Source organism: Meles meles, chromosome 2 (assembly GCF_922984935.1).
Source record: "Meles meles chromosome 2, mMelMel3.1 paternal haplotype, whole genome shotgun sequence".
In the NCBI taxonomy this organism is placed as follows: Eukaryota; Metazoa; Chordata; class Mammalia; order Carnivora; family Mustelidae; genus Meles; species Meles meles.
This window is the reverse complement of record NC_060067.1, coordinates 152,667,615-152,687,737: the sequence shown is the minus strand read 5'-3', so window position 1 is coordinate 152,687,737 and position 20,123 is coordinate 152,667,615. Positions and strand designations below refer to the sequence as shown.

General features: G+C 48.9%; 1 protein-coding gene across 3 annotated transcripts in view; it reads left to right on the top strand.

Annotated features, from left to right (window-relative positions):
• Positions 1-13,048, top strand: part of SCARA5 (scavenger receptor class A member 5) — a 119,167-nt gene extending 106,119 nt beyond the window's left edge. For 2 of the 3 annotated variants that reach the window (XM_045986107.1, XM_045986098.1), the window contains exons 8-9: positions 2,282-2,479; positions 10,932-13,048. In XM_045986107.1, the coding sequence (XP_045842063.1) occupies positions 2,282-2,479; positions 10,932-11,068 (335 nt within the window). In that variant the 3' untranslated portion in view covers positions 11,069-13,048. The remainder of the gene's footprint in view (positions 1-2,281; positions 2,480-10,931) is intronic. The other variant, XM_045986114.1, reaches the window with a different exon arrangement.
• The last annotated feature ends 7,075 nt before the right edge of the window (positions 13,049-20,123 follow it).

Here is a 20,123-nt window from a genome sequence, read left to right as displayed (position 1 = left end):
GATGCAATGAGCACTGGGTGTCATCAGCAACTGATGAATCTCTGACCTCTACCTCTGAAACTCATATTACATTCTATGTTAAATAATTGAATTCAAATAAAATAAAATTAAAAAAATAAAAAAGAGCATGAGCAGGAGGAGAAGCAGAGGGAGAGGGATGAGCAAACTTTGTGCTGAGCATGGAACCCTACTTGGGGCTCAGTCCCACGACACCGAGATCATGAGTCCAAAATCAGGAGTCCAACGCTCAACCGACTGAGCCCCCCAGGTGCCCCCACATGGTTTCGTTTGGACTACACAATAGCCCTACCTGTTGTCCCCATGTCACACTTGGGAACATACCCTTAGAGAGGCTGTGAGTCTTTCTTAAGGTCATTCAGGTAGAAAGAAGAGCTTTCTGTGTGCCAGGTGCTATTCTGAGCTCTTCATGGATTGTTGCCACGTCTCACCGGTTCTGTGACACACAATTTCACATCTCTGAAGTCTGGAAGCATCTCACAGTTGACGTAACTTGCCGCTGCCACTGGCAGAACTTTTTCCTTCTTAGTAGCACATACAATAGTGATGTGCCGTACGAAAACGACATCTTATTTTTTTTTAGGATTTTATTTCTTTATTTGAGAGAGAGTGTGTGTGAGAGAGTGCATGAGAGGGGAAAAGGTCAGAGGGAGAAGCAGACTCCCCATGGAGCTGGGAGCCCGATGCGGGACTCGATCCCAGGACTCCGGGATCATGACCTAAGCCGAAGGCAGTGGCTTAACTAACTGAGCCACCCAGGTGCCCCAAAAAGTGCATCTTAGATTTGAGGAACTACTGTCCCCCACTCACAGACAGTGAGTGGCAGAGACAGAATTCACACCCGGGTATGTCTGGCTTCTCACATTCATGCTCACGGCCTAGTGGGAAAGTAGGCATGAATGCCAGGACTCAGGGCTGAGACACTTCGTGGGGACGTCCCCAGCTACTGGGCTGTACAGCAAGGCCACCTGCTGGGAGAGTCTGGATCCTCCCTTGGTTTTCTCTGTTCCCCCTGCCCTCTCCTCCCTGGCAGGTATGACTGCTGGTCACCAGGTCCCAAAAGGTGGAGAGAAATCCAGGAATCACACTCCTTTGGGATTTACTCAAATGAGTTCAAAACTGATGTCCACACAAAAACCTGCACAGGAGGGTTTAAAGCACTTTTATTCATAATTGCCAAAACTTGGAGGCACGTGTCCTGTAAGAGGTGAATGGATACATAAAGCTGCGCCCATCCAGACCATGGAATATTCTTCAGGATTCTAAAGGAATGAGCTATCAGGCCACAGAAAGACACAGAGGAACCTAAATGATACAACTAGGTAAAAGAAGCCAATCTGGAAAGGTTCCATATTGTGTGATTCCAACTGTATAATAGACATTCTGGAAAAGGCAACACTATGGAGAGGATAAGAAGACCAGGGGCCACCAGGGGCTGGGAAGTAGGGAGGGAGGAAGAGGAGGAACACAGAGGATTTTTAGGACAATAAAACTACTCTGTAGGATACTGTAATGGTTGCATACATGTCCTTAGACATTTGTCCAAACCCATAGAATGTACACCAAGAAGGAAGGAACCCTAAGGTAAACAGTGGACTCTGGGTGATAATGACGTGTCAGGGTTGGTTCACCAATTGTAACAAATACAACCCTCTGGTGTGGGCTCGTAATAGTGGGGGAAGGCTTGCTTGCGTAGGGGCAAAGGGGAGATGGGAACTTTCTCTGGGAACTTAAAACTGCTCTGAAAAAATGAAGTCTATCTTTTTTTTAAAAGATATGTATATATATATATATATATGTGTGTGTGTGTGTATATACATATATATATATATGTATGTATTTGTTTATTTATCTATGTATTTATTTGAGAGCGAGCTGGCACGTCCACCACAGCAGGGAGCAGGGCAAGAGGGGAGGGAGGGGGAGAGGGAAAGAATCTCAAGCAGACTCCGCGCTGATCACAGAGCCCCATGCGGGGCTCGATCTCATCACCCTGAGATCATGATCGGAGCAACAAGGGAGAGGTGGAAGCTTAACTGACTGAGCCACTCAGGTGTCCCCCAAAAGGAAGTCTATTAAAAGGAGAAACGAAAGGTAGAGAGAAGCAGGTCGATCAGGGACCGGGGGAGACCCAGCCGGGTTTGTTCTGGTCTTGGTCTGAGTCAGCTCTGGCCCATGCAGGGGGTGGGGTGGGGGTCAGAGGGAAAGCAGGGCAGGTCCCAGGAGTGTCCAGAGCACAGCAGTGACTGTGGGCTGCTCCCAGCAGGTAGTGTGGAGGCCGTGATGATCCGGCTGGTGAATGGCTCGGGGCCGCATGAGGGCCGCGTGGAGGTGTACCACGAGCGGCGCTGGGGCACCGTGTGCGACGACGGCTGGGACAAGAAGGACGGCGACGTGGTATGCCGCATGCTGGGCTTCCGTGGCGTGGAGGAGGTGTACAGGACAGCTCGGTTTGGGCAAGGTAAGTCCTTTGGGGGAGAAGGACCCGGGGAGAGGGCCCAGGAGTCTCATCGGTCTCCTCCCAGAGCCTGAGTGCCCCCCACAGCAGTCCCAGCATGGGGCACCTGGCCTCTGCCCCCCATACTTCCTGCAGTGAGAGGCTCGCTGTCCCCCAGGCAACTGGCACGTCCTCACACAGTTCTGTTTATTAGAACATTCTTCCTTTCCTTGAATTGACCTCCTTTTATTTCTTGTCTCCTGTCGGATTCCCCTGTGGGCTCTCGTTCTCAGCCCATTGTCTCAGGTCCAAATCCACTCCCACTTCGCTCTGTTACATTTTTCCGATGGTGCACAGCGAGTGTTGAATACTTATATAGTGCCCGTTGTGGGCCAGGCTTGGTCCAAAACACATTACAAATATTCACTCCTTTAACACTTACAACACTAGGAAGTAGATACAGATATCATCCCCATTTTCCAAATGAGGAAGCAGAGGGACAGAGAAGTTGAATAACTTGCCCTGGGTCCCACAGCTAGCAAATGGCAGACCCTGGATTCAGACCCTAGCAGGTGGCTTAGGAGGCCAGGCTCTCATCCATTCCATGAGCCGTCCCTGACCGCCTCTGGATCTCTGCTTCTTCAGGTGAGTATCTCCAGTAATTCCGTCTAGTCTTCATGTGACATCTTGATTGCTTTCCTTTCAATACGCTCAAGCCCGCCTCCCTTCCTGCCCATGATACAAGACACTATGAGGGAGGGGTGCAGACCTTCTCTGGGCAGATGGCTCATCTGAACCACCCATCCCTTTCCCGCTTTGAGGAGGACAGCTCTGCCCAGCTCCAGTCCCCACCCATGGCACCGTGTGTGTCCCTCACGCTAGCTCCCTGTGTTAGTCTGCTGGGCCGCTGAAACAAATAGCACAGACCTGTGGGGTTGAAGCAACAGAAATTTGTTGTCTCACAGTTCTGGAGGCTGGAGGGTCCACAATCAAGGTGTCAGCGGGTTTGGTTTCTCCCGTGGCTTCCGTCCTCAGCTCGTCCGTGGCTGTCTTCTCCTTATGTCTCCACCCATTTTTCCCTCTGTGTGTGTCAGTGTCTCTTCTTCTAAGGACACAGCCATCTTGGATTAGAACCCCCCCCCCCCCAATGGCCTTGTTTTACCTTAATCATCTCTTTAAGGGGCCTGTCTCCACAAACAGCAACATTCGGGGGTGCCGGGGCTTAGGACTTCAACACAGAAATTCGAGGGAAAACAGTTGAGCACAGAGCACTCTGTACCGTGGCCTGCTTGCTCTGACCACCGCCTGAGCGACACATAAAATGGGGTCACTCGTTACACACCTACCGACATGTGCTAAACATCCATGGCACCACATACATCTCCACACTCAAATACAAAATTCACGTTCACACACGCTTCTTCCTCCATCAGACCTTGAACTCCAAGAAAGCTGTGTGGACTCCCAGCTAAAACAACAGTCCCACATGCACTGCACGCAGGACTCCCCACCCCCCCAGGAGGGCGTGCTGACCCCGTGGCTATGTGATCTTGTTGCTCCTTCACGGTGGGTCTTGGCCTCCCCGTCTGTAACTTAAAAGGGCTTGCAGACTCTGTGATGTGCCTTCCAGCTCGAGCCCCCTGGGACCTGGAATGTTCCTGCTCACCTATCAGGAGGACCCAAGTTCTGACAGGTGTGGGGAAGGATTTGGCATGATCCACTCGCACTCGGTTGCCAGGTCCCCCTTGTGACCTGTGGAGAACAGCTGGCCCGGCCATGGGGCCTCTTTGGGTCATGGAGGGAAGCCAGGCATGTTCCCTGTCGTGCCCAACACCATGGCTGCCCGACCCACCATGCCGGGTGACTAAAGGGACTCCCGGTGTGGCACTGTGGCATGAGGGGAGGGTCTGACGCATTGTCTCCAGAGAGAGAAAAACAGCCACGTGGCACTCTCCACTCCTCAATCAGAATTCACCTCCTCCCACCAGGGGCTGCTGCCCCTCTGATTCAGAATCTCAGCCCAGAGACCTCAGGCACTGTTACAGACTGAATGTTTGTGTCTCCAACGAATCCACAGACAGAAATCCTAACCCCCAGCGTGATGGGATGAGGAGGTGGGGCCTTTGGGAGGCAATCAGGTCATGACATGATGGCACTTGCATTCTCATAAAAGGGACCCCGAAGAGTTCCCTCTTCCTCCTTCCCCAGGGATACGTGGAGAAGTAGCCGGTCTCCACCCCAGAAGAGAGCCTGCCTCAGACCCCAGTCGGCTGGCACTCTGAGCTCCAGAGCTGGGAGAGACCCGCGTCTGTTGTTGAGAAACCCCTCAGTAGATGGTACTCTGTTACCGCCCTCCGAGCAGGCAGAGCCGATCCCAGTGACTGAAAGTGACTCTGGGTGAAATCTGTTGTGACAGCTGGCAGAGAGCAGCTGTCCGACCCCGCCCGTCCTGGCCTCTCCACCCAAGGCCAAGGCCAGGGCGCATGGGGAGCTCCCAGAGTGCAGCTCCTCAGAGGCCAGCCCACTGGGAGGGAGCGCTTTCCTCCCACTGAAAGCTTCCGGCTTTCAGTGTCTCTTTCGGAAACGCTGTCTCCGTTTACATGAGGAACACGAACTTGCTTTCCCTTCTTGGCTTCAGTGAGGACCTCCTTCCTAGTGAGTGGAAGTCCAACCTTGTCAGGGAAGAAGTAGCTTCTCTTTCAGAGAAGCCAAGACAGGTCTTTATGTCTTGGGCAGTGTTAGTCCCAAACAGACCCATGCATGGCCTCTTTCAAACCCCCCCGACCTTTGTAGCATGTGACATGTGGAGAAGCCTTGAAATTGCTACGTTATTATTTTTTTCAAAGATTTATTTATTTATTTGAGGGGGAGAGGGGGAGAGGAAGCGGAGGGTGGGGGAGATCTCAAGCCAGTTTCCCTCTGAGTGAAGGGCCCAACGCAGGGCTCAATCTCACAACCCTGAGATCATGACCTGAGCCAAAACAAAGAGCTCACTTCCCAAAGAACCGAGCCACCTAGGAGCCCCTGAAATCATCACTTTAAACCAGTCAGTGCAAAGTCGGACTCCCTTCCCCTCGCATATCACATCTGCGCTGTCATTTCCCCATCACGGTCTAGTCTTATGTGATGTTGGAGACCTCGACAGGTAAGCTGGCCAGGTGTTATGAATGGGCTCACAGCGGGGATGAGAAGGGGCTGATCCAGCTGAGGCTCTTCTGAGTCCTGGCCCGAAGCCAGGCTGCTCTGCCTGCTTCTTCAGCAGCTTCTAGGCACCTCCCCTCGGTGGGCACTAGGCTCAGTGCTGGGACACAGGCCTAGTAACCATTCTCTCCAGACTCAACATGCGCAGCATAGAGGGAAGGGGAAGGTGTATTTACTGATTCCCAACAGCATGGGAAGGGCTCTCGTGCCGTGGTGGCTATGGCGGCAGCGGGCAGGTGATACCACCTCTCCGGGCAGCGCTGGGGCTGTGCCTCAGACCAGGCTACCCCTCTGACCACAGCCCTCTTTCCCACTAGGGCCGACTCCTAATCCAGGTCTGCCCGCCCATCCCCAGCCTCAGTCTCCCAAGCCCTGGCCCCTCCCTCCATGGCCTGGCTTCTCTCTGTGCCCTCTGGGTGCTTCCTGCCCTGCCCACCAGGACTGCTGGCCTGTCCCCCATCCTGCTCTCTCCCTCTCCCCAACCCTTCATGTGGCCAGTCCCCGGGTCCCATAGATTTTTACCAGCATCTGGTAAGGGCTCTCCAGTGTCCCTTATTTCTGTCCCTTGCTCTTTGTTCTCAGTGTTCTTGCCTTAGGAGCCCAAGCAGGGTAGAGCAGTGGTTAGGAGCTCAGGCTGTGGGTCCAACCAGGTTAGAATCTCCAGGCTGCCCCTTCCAGCTGGTGGCCTGGATTAGATTTTATCGCCTCCCCCAGCCTGCGCCTTTCCAAGTTAGAAGGATTGTGGCACTTGCTCGATGAGATCACGTGTGTCAAGCAGCAAACAGAGCGCGGGCTTGTGTGCTCGCTCCTCCGCTCTGTGTTGGGAGGAGGTCGGGTGCCAGTCGGCTTGGGTGCAGGGGTGGCCATGACCCTCCCCCAGCTACTTCCTCACCTCCACCTCCAGCCCAGCTCCTGTCACCTCCCTCCTGGTGGCTGCCAGAGTCCTTTCTAAAATGAGACCTCTCCTCCTCTGCCTCCCACCTCCCTCTCACCCCCTAGCGTGGACGCTTGCGTTCTCTGAGCTCTCATGGCTGTTTTACGTTTCCTTATCTTCCCGAGATTGGTCTGGAATGCCTTCCCCTCCTTCTTCGTCTAGCTAATTCCTATTCAGCTTTTAAAATCAGCCCAGTCATCAGCTCCTGAGGGGAGCTCTGCTGGTGACTTCCAGCCCCACCCTATTCCGAGCTCCCCTCCCGTCCTGTCTCTGTCATGGCACCTCCTGAGCTCTGATGTGTGTGAGAACATCTTGGGGGCTTTACCTTCACAGTTCCCAAACCCAGGACTGTGGCTCAGACTTCATGGGTACCGGCTAAATATGAGAAGGTGGGAAGGGAGGGAGGGAGGAAGGGCGGGGGGACAAGGGAGGGAAGAAGGAAGGAACTTCTGTGCCCACCTAACCTGAATCCTCCCCAGTAGAATACAAGAAACTTCCAATCCCTGGCCCTTCTCTTAGGGGTCTGGCACCATGGACGTTTCCCTGGACGGGGCTCAATCATCAAAGTATCTGTTTCTCCGGGGAAAAGGGCAAGGAAAACACCATGTGGGAGAGTTGTAAAGGTGTTTTTCAATTTTGAATAGTTGAAGAGGGAAGAAATGCAGATAGAGCAGATGGTGGGGGATGGGTGGAAAGAGGTCCAGGAAGACAGGGGAGGAGCCACACGTAGCCCAGCTGGGAGGTAGTCTTGGATCTGCAGAGAAAATCTTTCTGGGAGACAGACAGAAGACGTGAGGTTGGGCACAGATGCAGACAGGTTTGTAGGTGAGAGCGCAAGGGATGGAACTGGGAGTGTTCACTTCCAGTCTTATTATTACCTTTAAGACAAAATCCAAATACTGGGAGATGGCTTTGTGCACGAGTCAGCAAACTTGAGAGGGCCAGGTAAATAAATATTTTAGACTTTGTGGGCCAATAGTTTCTCTCACTACTCCACTCCACTCTTGTAGCAGGAAAGCAGCCATAGACAAAATATAATCAACCAGGTGGGGCTATGTTCCAATAAAATTTTATTTACAAAAGCAGACAGTGGGCCAAAGCGGTCCACAGTTTGCCACCCTTGGCCTGGTGTTCGTGCTGGGCACTGCATTCCCGTAAGGCACGGGTCCCAGATTGCCTGCAGCTCAGAGGCCTGGGTCATGGTGTCTAACCCTTAGTCATTATGGGACAAGTCACTTAATCTTTCTGAGTTTTCCCATCTCTTAAATATCTATTGGTTAAACCAGCCTCGTTACCTCTGTGTGAGGCTCTGAGGGGAGCCTGAACTTAGTCCTTCTATTAATATTACTGAAAATAAACATGTAGAAGCTCAAAAGTTAGTTCTATGGGGCAGAGATTTTTGTTGTTGTTCCATCATTTTTTTTGTTTGCTGATGCAGTCCAAACACCCAGAATAGCGCTGAGCTTGGAATAAACCCTCAAATATATGTTGAATGAATGAATGAACAAATGAATGAATGAGGAGGATAAAATAAAATCTCCACCTACTCATTCCCAACAATATCACCTTCAAGCAGCCCCTAGTGTCTGAGTGTCAGAAGAGCTGGCCTCTGATCCCGACCTTGCCTCCTCAAGATAAAATGTCACCCTACTGCTTCCTTTTTCTGACTCCAGCAGTGGGGTGCAGAGCACCCTACCCTGCTTAGTTATCCCAGGGCTTTGTTCTGGAGCTTGTGGAGACAGCTATGTGGAAGTACAGACCTCATCTAGAGAAGGGCTCCTCCAACTTGAATGTGTGTGTGAATCATGGAGATCCTCTTTAAAAGATTCTGATTCAAGTCTGGGCAGACGCAGACCTCTGATTTCTAACAAGCTCCCAAGGTCATGCTGACTGCTCCTGGTCTTGGGGCCACACTTTAAGTCCTCAGATATCAGTTCTAAAGCACAGTTCTATCGGTGCACAGAGTGGGATTTCCAGGCTCTGACATGGCAAACAGGGGGCTGGTTTGCAGGTTAAATGGCCATCGCTATCCAGCACTGTTGATTTAATGACCCTACTCTTATTTTATGAACTCCTCTATGACTGAACAATAGCCCGAACTCCCTGGCAAAAACACCCACCAGAGTTTGAAGTTTCCTGAGCCTATGTACGCAAAGGGGCCTGTTCTGTATTTGTCAGTTTCCTTTATTGGCTTCTTTATTTGTTTTGGGTGTGACTAATCCCACAGAGCTCTTGGGCCTGCAGGCTTTTCCTGGGTAATTTGTAAACTGATGTGTTTTCCAGGAGACATTTAATCTGCAAATTATTGCTCGGCCTCAAAGGGCTTATTGTGTAAGACGCACAGGGTATCCGGGCCAGGGAAGAGGCTCTTGTGATGAAGCAACGGCCAAGAGAGCGGAAGGAGGCCTCTCCTCCTCCCAGCTCTGTCCCCACGTTCACCAACCACTCAGCCATCCCGTGACAAGAGACGCTGGAAATCCCTGCGTAACGAAAATTCGTCTAAACTACATAGCTCCCGCGGTAGACTTTGTGGGCAGCAAAATGGGTTCGGTGTTTCCTGGATGTTCTTTGTGAAGAGAATTCTCCCATGCAGTTCAAGAGTGCGTGGCGGTTTGAAGGTTTTTGTAGTTGTCGCGACAATGCCTCTGAAAGGAGAAGCTGTCTGGGCGCTGGAAGATGGGGTGAGGAGGAGACAGGGCTAGTGCCAATCCCTGAGCTACCTTTTTTATAGGATTTTGGTAGATTTCAAAGCCCTTTAAAAATCAGGAACAATGTATTGCCTCATCCAATTTGCTCGGCTTGACACTGCTGGTTTGTGACCTTTGACCTCATGCTTTTGGAGTCCAGCTCATAGACCTAATGAGCTAGGGTCCTGGAGTGAACAACAGTTGTGGTCTATCTAGAATGTACCTGGTTTTAGCACTGAACTTCTCACATCTCGGGAAGCCCTTCCCAGTTTTACAACTGAAATGGGTCCCAGGGGCTGGGAGTTGAATTAAGATCTATCCTACTTATTGTAGATCCCTACTTCTTCTCAAACTTCAGTGCATAACCTCTTGGTTAAAATGTAGATCCTGGTTCAGTAGTCCTAGGTGGGACCCAAAGTTCTGCATTTCTAATAAGGTCTAGACAATGCTGATGCAGCTAGTCAGGGCCATACTTGGAGCAACCAGGCTCTAGGCCGCTGCTTCTTTGGGTGTCCTAAGGCTCAGTAATATTTCCAGAGGGCTCCCAAACCAGCTCCCATCATCTGGGGTCTGGCATGGCCCTCAGCACAGAGAACACACCAGAACCATGAGTGATCGTCCTGCCAGTTGATCAGTGGAGGCTCCAGGTGACTTGTGGTGCAGCCCACGCCCCTCTCCACTGACCCCTCGGACCCCAGACAGTCCCTCTCTGTTCCCTCCTGGAGCCTCACCCAGCTGCCCTATTTCTCTGACATTCAATGAAGAACTTCAGTGCCAAGTTTCTAGCTCCCAAGGCTCTGGGACATTCCTGGGAAAGCTAACTAAAGCATGCTATCAGACCAGCAAGGGTGTCCCCTTAAGATCTGGGTAAACAGACTAGCTGTGGGCAAAACTCCAGTAGATTGTGTTAGGGACCTTACACATTGGAAACTGACCTAATTCCTTCTGATTAGGGATGCTTCTGCCTGTCGTTAAAGAAATGTTTGGCTATAATGTTAAATTTGGGGATCCCCTGCCATTCTAGCACTACTATTTTGCGCTTGTAGGATGGAACCATTTGCTGTAAATTTCAAAACATCGGAGGTAATGTTGGCCCTGACCTATTTGGATATGGGGCACTGAATCTGTCTCATCTAGGATCTATCAGACATTGTCCCTCAGATTAGGCCATGCTTGAGTACTCATCAACAAAGCCTGATAGAAATTACATCTCAAAAGCCATGAGGTGTTGCAACTAAAGCATGGACCATACCAACTTGACCTTGACTTCAGACCCTGCCATTTAGGAGCTGAGCAACCAACCACCAATTGCATCCTGAGCCTCAGCCTTCCATCTATAAAATGGGTGCAGTGATGTTGATCCCACAGCCCCATGATGGAGATGGAGGAGGATCAGACGTGAGATATCTGACATAAATACATAAATACTGCCATCACCCCAGTTACTGTTATCCTGGCTCCAAGAAACTGAGCCTAGAAAATGAGTATCTGATCTTGGTGGGGTGGAGAGGGCAGGCGGGCACCACTAGATTTGAGAATTGCTGGCAGAGCCTGGGACAGTCTCTTCAAGAACAGACACGGCAATGCCCCTTTTTGTCTTCTGTCCTGCTCTCCTGCATGTCTGCTAAGAAACCGTGTTGACTTGTCCCCACAGGCACAGGGAGGATTTGGATGGATGACGTCGCCTGCAAGGGCACGGAAGATTCCCTCTTCCGCTGCAGTTTCTCCAAATGGGGGGTGACAAACTGCGGGCATGCTGAGGATGCTGGGGTGACGTGCAACAGACACTGAGAGTGGGCACGGTCCACGGTCTGGGGCCTGCTGCCGAGCCTCCTTCCTGCATTCCTGGGGCGGAGTCATTACTTGGGACCTCATCTCTGCCCTCCCCAGCCTGGCAATCCCCGGACCCCATATCCCTGTCCCAGGACCATGGTGGCCTGTCGTCATTCTCCTCTTGGACATCAGCTCCAAAGTGCAACTCTGGGATCTGCTGCCTGTCTCTCCCTTCTACCAGGGTCCCTGCCTGTGATGCCCTGGTCAACTGGACAGTCATTTTGCCCAGCCTTCCCAGCACCATGCATCCACCGATACCCATGCTCACTTTTGGTCTGTCGCTTCAAGGCTGAGAGTCTGCTGGAGAGAAATTCAGCAGGTGGAGACAGGAGGGAGGCCCCACAGGTCATTTACTCTTCAGAGTAATTCCCTTAGTTAGGCCAAGAGTTTCAACATCTTCCTTCCCAGCAAGAGACTGTACCAAATGATTCATTCTTTCCCCTTTGCCTCTGCACACCATGGTTAGTTCGGGAAGTGAGAGAGAGGACGTGCCCCAGTAGGAGGGAGAGGGAAATGACAGCCCCTGCAGGAGACAGCCTGGCTTGGATGTTGACACTGACATCCACGGAGTGACGACTGCGTGGACTACACAGTATCTTGGGTGCTAAATTCATGTATCCACTTGGCAGCATTCCCACAAGGTTTGTTAGCTGGGGTGAGACCTTACCTCTGGGTAGCACTCCGCTGACCCGTTCACCTGGCCGGAACTGGAAGACTGAGAATGACTATAACCCTTGTTTCTACCTGAATGCCAGTGTGTCTTTACTAGGCTTGAGCAGGGAGCTCGGGGTGTAGGGCATGTGGGACGACAGGATTCCATACTCCAAACCTACAGAGTATAAAATCAGACACGGACTGGCTTCCAGGCCAACCGCCGACCTAGGAGGAAGGCTTATTTGGAAGGTGACATGGGGGCTGTCTGGGTTAAACTGAGACCAATACTCAGCCTTCTGGCAGTCAGGGTTAAGGCCAAGTTACTTGAGTCTCAGAGCTGTTTGGAGGTGATGGTATTGAAGCTTCCAGGATGCTTCAGGAGTGCTCCTGTGATCAGGACCCATGTCCTAGTGGATCCTATAGGGAGATGGGGATTACCTATCACCTCTGGCAGAGAAGAAGGAGCCATTGGGCTCTGCCAGTCCTCAATTGGCTCCATTCTCCTAGTGACAGGGAGATCATATTCTGCTTTTGACATGAGGAGGAGGTCAAAGCAGGCCATATACATGTTCTAGGACTAGGGAAGTTACATGGTAGTAAGTGGGCACGGACTCACCTCCCTTGGGGAGTCACAGACTGAGGCAGACCTTAGATACACAAATACCTGTCACATGGGGTGAGCATCAGCTTGGCTGGGGAAAGTGACACCTGGGACCCTCCAGGTGTAGGACTAGCAAAGTTCCTGGCTGACAACTAAACCAATATGTGCTATTGGTGGTTTTTTGCTTACAATATGCTTGTTATCCATTAATGTCCTAATGATCAGAGACTTTCCTGATCAATTGCTATGTTTACATAACACGCATGTACTCATGCATCTTTTTCCAGAACCAATATATGTATGCATATATAAACACGGCACTCTTTACTACATAGCTCAGAGCATTACAAAGTTTGTGTTAAAAAAAAATGCTGAAGGTAGGAAGATGTCATATTGAACAAAATAAATTCCAGCTCAGTTCTGGCAAAGAATCCAGTTATCCCATCAATGAAGACCCATAAAACTTTTTGACTTGGTCTTTTCATTTGGGGAAACACAAGTCTCGTTTTACATCAAATAAAAATCACAAAGATAAGTGTTTGAACCTTAATCGAAAAGTCACTAGTTTACATATTTACTTAAAAGGACATGGAAATAACCATGGTCCTGGATTTCAGGGACTAAAAGAAATTAGGCCTGGCCTAAAATACATAAGACCTTTTGTAAGGAAGAATTTCAATAAAGCTAAGAACATGTCACTAACAAATTTTGTGTTCCATTCTTTCTCCTGAAATTCTGGTGAGTGTGGGAAGGACTGGTAAAAACTGGATGGTCTGATTATTTCTCACTGGGGATTGGTAAATTGGGCAGCTTATGAGAAGCTGCCTTCAGGGGTGCCTGGGTGGCTCAGTTTGTTAAACTTCCGACTCTTGGTTTCAGCACAGGTCATAATCTCGGAGTTGTGAGATCGAGCCTCGTGTCAGGCTCTGTTCTGGGTAATAGAGCCTGCTTGGGATTCTCCCTCTCTCCCTCTTCCTCTGCCCCTTTCCCCTGCTCACTCTCTGTTACTCTCTTAAAATAGAGAGAGAGAGAGAGAGAGAGAGAAGCTGTCTTTGTACTTCTAGAGGACAATAAACACAGTCTAGACCAAGAACATGGTGGAACATGACGTCTCAAGCCTTAGTACGTAACCTAAGGAAAGTGTCCCAGGCAACAGAAAAATCAAGGCCCAGCTTATAGGAGAATTGCATTTTTATTCAGTCAGGGAAAGAACACCTAACTATTTCCTCACATCTCCAGAGTTCTTACTTAGGAATGAAAGGGTACTTACTATAATTATCTTCCCTCTGTCGTAACCAGAACATTGTCCAAACTGCTTGAGACATATAATTTCAAACATTGGACAACATGGAACACAAGACTGTGATCCTCGAGAAATGATAACAAGTGAGGTAAGCCTACCCTGACTTGAGCTCTCTGTCCAACTGTGGCATACTTGAGGGGAGCCCTGAGTCCAGGAATCTCACTAAGGTGAAGAAACAAAGATTGGAGATAGGAGAGGCCAAGGTGGCTGGAATTTGCAGGGCATGGTGTTCAAGAGTAGAGAACAATATATAGAAATTTCCAGATAGGTTCATAGGGTTCCCTCAGGGTGTCAGCTGAATAACAAATCTGTGTGAAGCCCATGAGACCAGCTAAAACAGCATCTGAGGAAAGTACCATTATCAGAGCTCAGGCAGAGCTGAGAATCATTTGAGTTCCTTCCAGGCTGAGTGGGAGAATTACTTAGGGGACTGAAAGTCCTTCTTGAAAGCTCTTTAGCCTATTTTAGTTGGGGGAGGGGAGGGTGAGTTGGTAGAGAGGGATAAATAGCAAAGCTGCAGTCAAAACCCCAACTCCACCCCCAAAAGGAGTGGAAGTTGGAGGGAAAGAGAAGAAAAGGAGGGAAGGGAGTGGGGTATTCTATGGATGGTTGAAAGGAGAACCATTCCAAGAAGAGAAAGACAAGCGATTCACACATTTGACATTTTACAGAAATGTTAGCATGACTATCATAAACAATGCAACTGGAGACACTAAGGGGTGCTTAGGTTGGAGAAAGTTGTGGATCCTTTCCACATACCAAGTCCACCAGAGTGGTTGGCTTAACTACTGCACACATAGGCCTCAAAGGTTGGTTCTCACCAGCATTTGAGAAGAGGACATTAGTGGCTCCTTAGGGACATTAGGGCAGAAAGAGAGAGACCACTGCCCTCCTCTGTGAGGACTCTTCCTAGTACTGGCTGAGAGAAGCTGAAGAGGAGCAAAGAAGAAATAATTCCAGAAAAATAACAAACAGCCTTAAAACAGACAAGTCACCAAAACAGAAGTCTTGGTCTCTTCAATAACCACTTGAGTTGTAGTCCCAAAGAGCTGAAAAGCATTCCCTGGGCTCCTTGCCTGGCCCACTTCCCTCTCAGTCCCACCTGTTGTGTCGGCAGCCCGGGAAGGCAGGAGGAACAACAGAAATGACCGCTGGGGCCGCCATCTTCCAGCCACCTCCCCCACCTTCCTCAACCCTTGACTCTCCCGCCAAAAGAATGTATGCCCAGGTCATGTCTCCATAGGTAACCCGATACTTATGCAGGAAACAGAAGTATCAGGACCCCCCACCCCATACCCTCCGGACACCAAATACCTACCATATCTGGATGTGAGCAATTTCCCTGACCCCTCTCTCCGGAGTCTTGGAACCTCGCCCGAGGGTGCCCACCTCCTGGCGGGACTTTCCTGGCTCCCGTTCTCCTGAGCCCTGAAACTTCGCCGGACAGTGCCTTTAATAAATCTTGCCTTGTGCCTACCTCGCCTGGTGTCGTGTTTATCTCGCCTATAAAACCTTACACCACCTATGTCCACACAGGGGTGTTTTCGGGGACCAGACCCATTTGGTTCCTGCCCTCACGGAGCTTACATTCTAGCTTTTACCTTTTTTTTTTTTTTTTCAAGATTTTACTTATTTGAGAGAGAGAGAGAGAGAGAGTGCACAAGAAGGAGAGGGTCAGAGGGAGAAGCAGACTCTCTGCTAGGTAGGGAGCCCGATGTGGGACTTGATCTGGGGACTCCAGGATCATGACGTGAGCCGAAGGCAGTCACTTAATGCTCTGAGCCACCCAGGTGCCCCTGGCTTTTATCCTTTTAACAGGCTTTCGGCATGACATTAACCATACAAGAATAATAATGTCCCCCAACAAGAAATGTGCAGCTGAAAGGGACAGTAGTTGTTTGCCAAGCTATTAACACAGAACACATATAGCTCAATTGCTTAAAAATGCATGTTCCTTGCTAGTGAGACAATAGTAGCGCAAGTGACACTGGTTATACAAATTATCATCAATAGGAAACGGGGACGAGTAAAAGGTAAGTTGTCACGTCATTTTGTTCAAAATAGTAGTAGATAAGCAGAGATCGTATGACAGAAACCACAGCAAACCTCCCTGGAGCATTTACCTTCCAGGCTTTACAAGAATGAACCCCAGGGGGCGCCTGCGTGGCTCAGTCGGTGGTTAAGCATCCGCCTTCACCTCAGCCTCCCCGCTCAGCAAGGAGCCTGCTTCTCCCTCTCCTTCTGCCCTTCCCCCCAGCTTGTGCTCTCTCTCTCAGGTGAATAAATAAAAAGTCTTCAAGAAAAAAAAAAAAAAAGAAGAAAGAAAAGAAAAGAATGAATGAACTCTCTGAATTTTTAAGCACTGGTTCTGTTCTAATCATCCCAATTCTCTGGGGGTGGAGGGGAGACTGAAGTCCTGGAAGGATCATCCCATGCAGAAGTTGGGATTTGAATCCAAGAAATCTTAAATACAACACCGAATGTGACAGAAGCAGGCATGGTACAAAAATTTGAAGAGGTTAATCCGAGGATGGTGGAAATGGAGATCATAGCTCAATTACGAGTACACAATATTTCCGCCCTTGAGTCAGTATCCTGCTTACTGAAATACACAGTTCTCTATTCGGTTACCTACACTAAAATGATCCCAATGAACCCCTACAGAGGGAACCCACAGCAAGCCTTTTAACAAAGACCAGCCCACACAGAACAATCACAGACTTCTTCCTCTGACCCCCAATGGACTCTCTCAAGAGGCTGGAGACTCCTGCTTCCTGGCTGATTCTGGAAGATCTCGGGTTTTCAGAGCGTTTGAAGGAGTCAAGTGAGGATGAAGTTACAGTGCTCCTAGGCTCTGTCCTCCTGCTACATTGTAAAAGGAGTCCATCTGTGATGCTTTGCGTGTCTTTCTTTCTCTACCCATTTAACTCAGCACCTTTGGTCTTTCTGAAATGATTCCTAAAATCTTCCCTCACAGCAAAGGATTTCAACCCAAATCATTTTTGAGTATCATTTCTTCCCTCTTTAAAATCGTTTGACGTCCTTTAAAAAAAAAAAAAAAAAAACAAACGTTTAAAAAAAGGGCTCCTGGGTGGCTCAGTGGGTTAAGCCGCTGCCTTCGGCTCAGGTCATGATCTCAGGGACCTGGGATCGAGTCCCGCATTGGGCTCTCTGCTCAACAGGGAGCCTGCTTCCCTCTCTCTCTCTCTCTCTGCCTGCCTCTCTATCTACTTGTGATCTCTCTCTGTCGAATAAATAAATAAAAACCTTTAAAATAAAAAAAAAGTTTAAAATCGTTTGACGTATTTATTTATGCTTGTATCACAAGTCAGACTGAAGAAGTTGTTTGACATTTGGAGCTATATAACTCTATGCAAAGAAGAATGTCAAGAAGGCCCACCACAGCACACACTAATCATAACAAATGGGGTAACATTTCCCGTATCAAGATTAAGAACCATTTACTATTTATGCTGAACAGATTTCCTGGGCCATCCAGTTCCAATCAGACAAATATCTTATTCCTTCCATGTGTTTCTGAGACATAGTACATGAGCATAGAAAACCAGAAAGTTAAGGACTCTTTCTTTTTTTTAAGATGTTATTTATTTATTTGACAGAGAGAGAGAGAGATCACAAGTAGGCAGAGAGGCAGGCAGAGAGAGAGAGGGGAACAGGCTCCCTGCTGAGCAGAGAGCCCGATGCGGGGCTCCATCCCAGGACCCTGGGATCATGACCTAAGTCGAAGGCAGAGGCTTTAACCCACTGAGCCACCGAGGACCCCCTTGAGGACTCTTTCTTAAAGGACGATCTTTTGAGGACCTTCCCGGACAGCTTATTGCTGGACCGTAGAAAGCAAAGGGCAGATGGGATGTCTCCCCATTTACAGAGAACAGGGTGGGTCAGAAGAGAGTGGTGTCAGACTAGAACATGAGCTTAAATGGTGGGGAAAGTGGGCCTGAGGGGCTCAGTCAGTTAAGTGATTGCCTTCAGCTCAGGTCATGATCTCAGGGTTCCAGGATTGAGTCCCAAGTTGGGCTCCCTGCTCAGCAAAGTCTGCTTCTCCCTCTACCCCTCCCCTTGCTCATGCTCTCTCTCTCTCTGTCTCTCTCTCTCAAATAAATAAATGAATAAAATCTTTTTTAAAAAAATAGTAGGGGATAAAGTTGATTTACAGTAGGAAATTCAGAATAGGAGTTGGGTTTGTTAGAAATGATGAAACCAAGCTTTTGGTGAGGAATTAGAGTTTTAAGTTGGGAACCAGAAACTTCAAATTCAGTGATATAAACAAACCCATAGAAAGACAATTAGAGGGGGAGATGAGCCATGAGAGACTGTGGACTCTGAGAAACAAACTGAGGGTTATGGAGGGGAGGGAGTTGGGGGATGGGTGAGCCTGGTGGTGGGCATTATGGAGGGCACGTATTGCATGGAGCACTGGGTGTGGTGCATAAACAATGAATCTCGGAACACTGAAAAAATAAAATTAAAAAAAATAAAATAAGAGCAAAAAAAAATGCAATTAGAACCAGGGCTCTTATTATAAATAGCAGGAGTCCCTCTCCTACAATCAACTTCTTATCTACAATGTCAGGCACTAGTACCTTCTGATGGCAAGATTCTTCATGTAAGAAACAGGATGTCTGAGAATGTCTTTTGGTGATTGTTTCGTATACTTTGTTGACTAATCTCCTAGGACACTGTGCTTTCATGTAGGTTCATCTCCCATCAGATGCCTTAAGATGAGCTTTCACTGGAACGACACTGGCAACATAAAATCCAGAGCCATGAGCTTTCTATTCATTCCAGTAAGTGTCAAACCAGTCGTCTTTATTAAAACAGTTACATAGAATATTTGCTCATTGCAGTAAAATGATGACCGTAACAAGCAACATTGGACAAACTGTCCAGTCACGTACCTGCTTCTCTCAGTGTGGCATGATGCCCATTCAAACTCTCACCTTTTACAAAGATTCCGTAGTGATTCCTTGCTTCCTTCAGAGCGCAAAACCCTGAAACTATGGACCTGGGATATCAGACCAGCTTGGCCTCCAAAGCCTTTGGTACTTTGCAATGGCCGCTCTGAACGTGTGTGTCGATGATGAAGTTCATATTCTCTCAGCTCCAAACCCATCCTAACGCTCAGCTTTGGGATCCTTTGTGATCCCCTGTAACTGTACTTCTGCTTTGTGGGCTCTCTGTGGCCCTCTTCACGTAGGCAGCACCAGAGGGAGACTGTGAGGCCGGAGGACAGAGAAGGACTTGATCCTGTCTGTTCCCTCTCTGAGCTTTTCTTGCTGGCTTGAGGTTTTTGTAAGCATCACCCCAGCAAGACATCTTCCCATAGCATCTGGGGAGCCTTCCTGCAGCGTCAGCTGGATCTAGACTACAGTTCTCCCAGCACTGTAGAAACAGCTTCGTCACGGCCTCTCAGAGACACCGGCACTGGCCACTGGGATCCCATCCAGGGCTCTGTGCGGCAGCTTGGCAGGATCCTTCTCTAAGGCTCCCCCTTAGTTCCCCTGGTTCTCCTAGCTATAAGGGATAGTGGTTGCTTCCTACAGTTGCTACCACCGTGGTCTCATAGAATTCCCCTTTAGTACTTTCAGTTTTCTGGTTAACAGCTTTTTATCTTGAAAATTCTTTCAAGTAACTGGTATGGCTTTGCCCTCTGGCTGGACCCCAATCCATAGAGCAGTCAAAGCTTAAAAGAATCATTGCCAGGGACTCCCCCCTTTCAAGATAGCCACCAAAAGCCACCACTTCCTCTGGGCCAAGTTGCATTTTTAAACACTTAAACAATCAAAAAACAAAACACAAAATCCAAAGATTTTGAAAAACAGCAATAAGTAAGATTGGCTCTCCCCTCATTTGGACTCAAAGAAGTGGAATTGAAATGCGGGAAGTACTTAAAGGTTGTATTGCATTGATTGCAAAGCAATCAACGAAAGCGAATGAATGAAATGAAAGCATAGCAATCAATGGCCTTAAAACACTTCTGTAGGTTAGTTTTCCCATTTTATAAAGAGAGCGACCTTGAGAAAAAATAGTAACGAACCCAGGGTGACAACCAGTTAATGGCAGAGTTGGGACTTAACACTCAAAATCTAAACCCAAAGGCACTCCCTGTTGCCTCCACAAGCTAGATGGCATGGACCCGTCCCTTCTCAAAGGCAAGGAAATGAGTTAATTGAAACTGAATCCATATGGTGCAGTTCTAAAACACAGGAAAGCTGGTCTTAACAGTGAAGAAAACAGCATTCTTTGCCTCCAGAAAGCTCTCAATCTAGTGGGAAAGACAAGATAATGCCCATGTGGTCTTCAACCCCAAGGAGCAGCGGAAACTGCGATGGGGTAAGAACGGACATCTCTTCTGGCTGGTGTGAGGAACAGTGATCCTTGGACAAACAGGTCGTTACCAGCTCTTCTTCGGTAGTCGGTAATTGACAGAGATA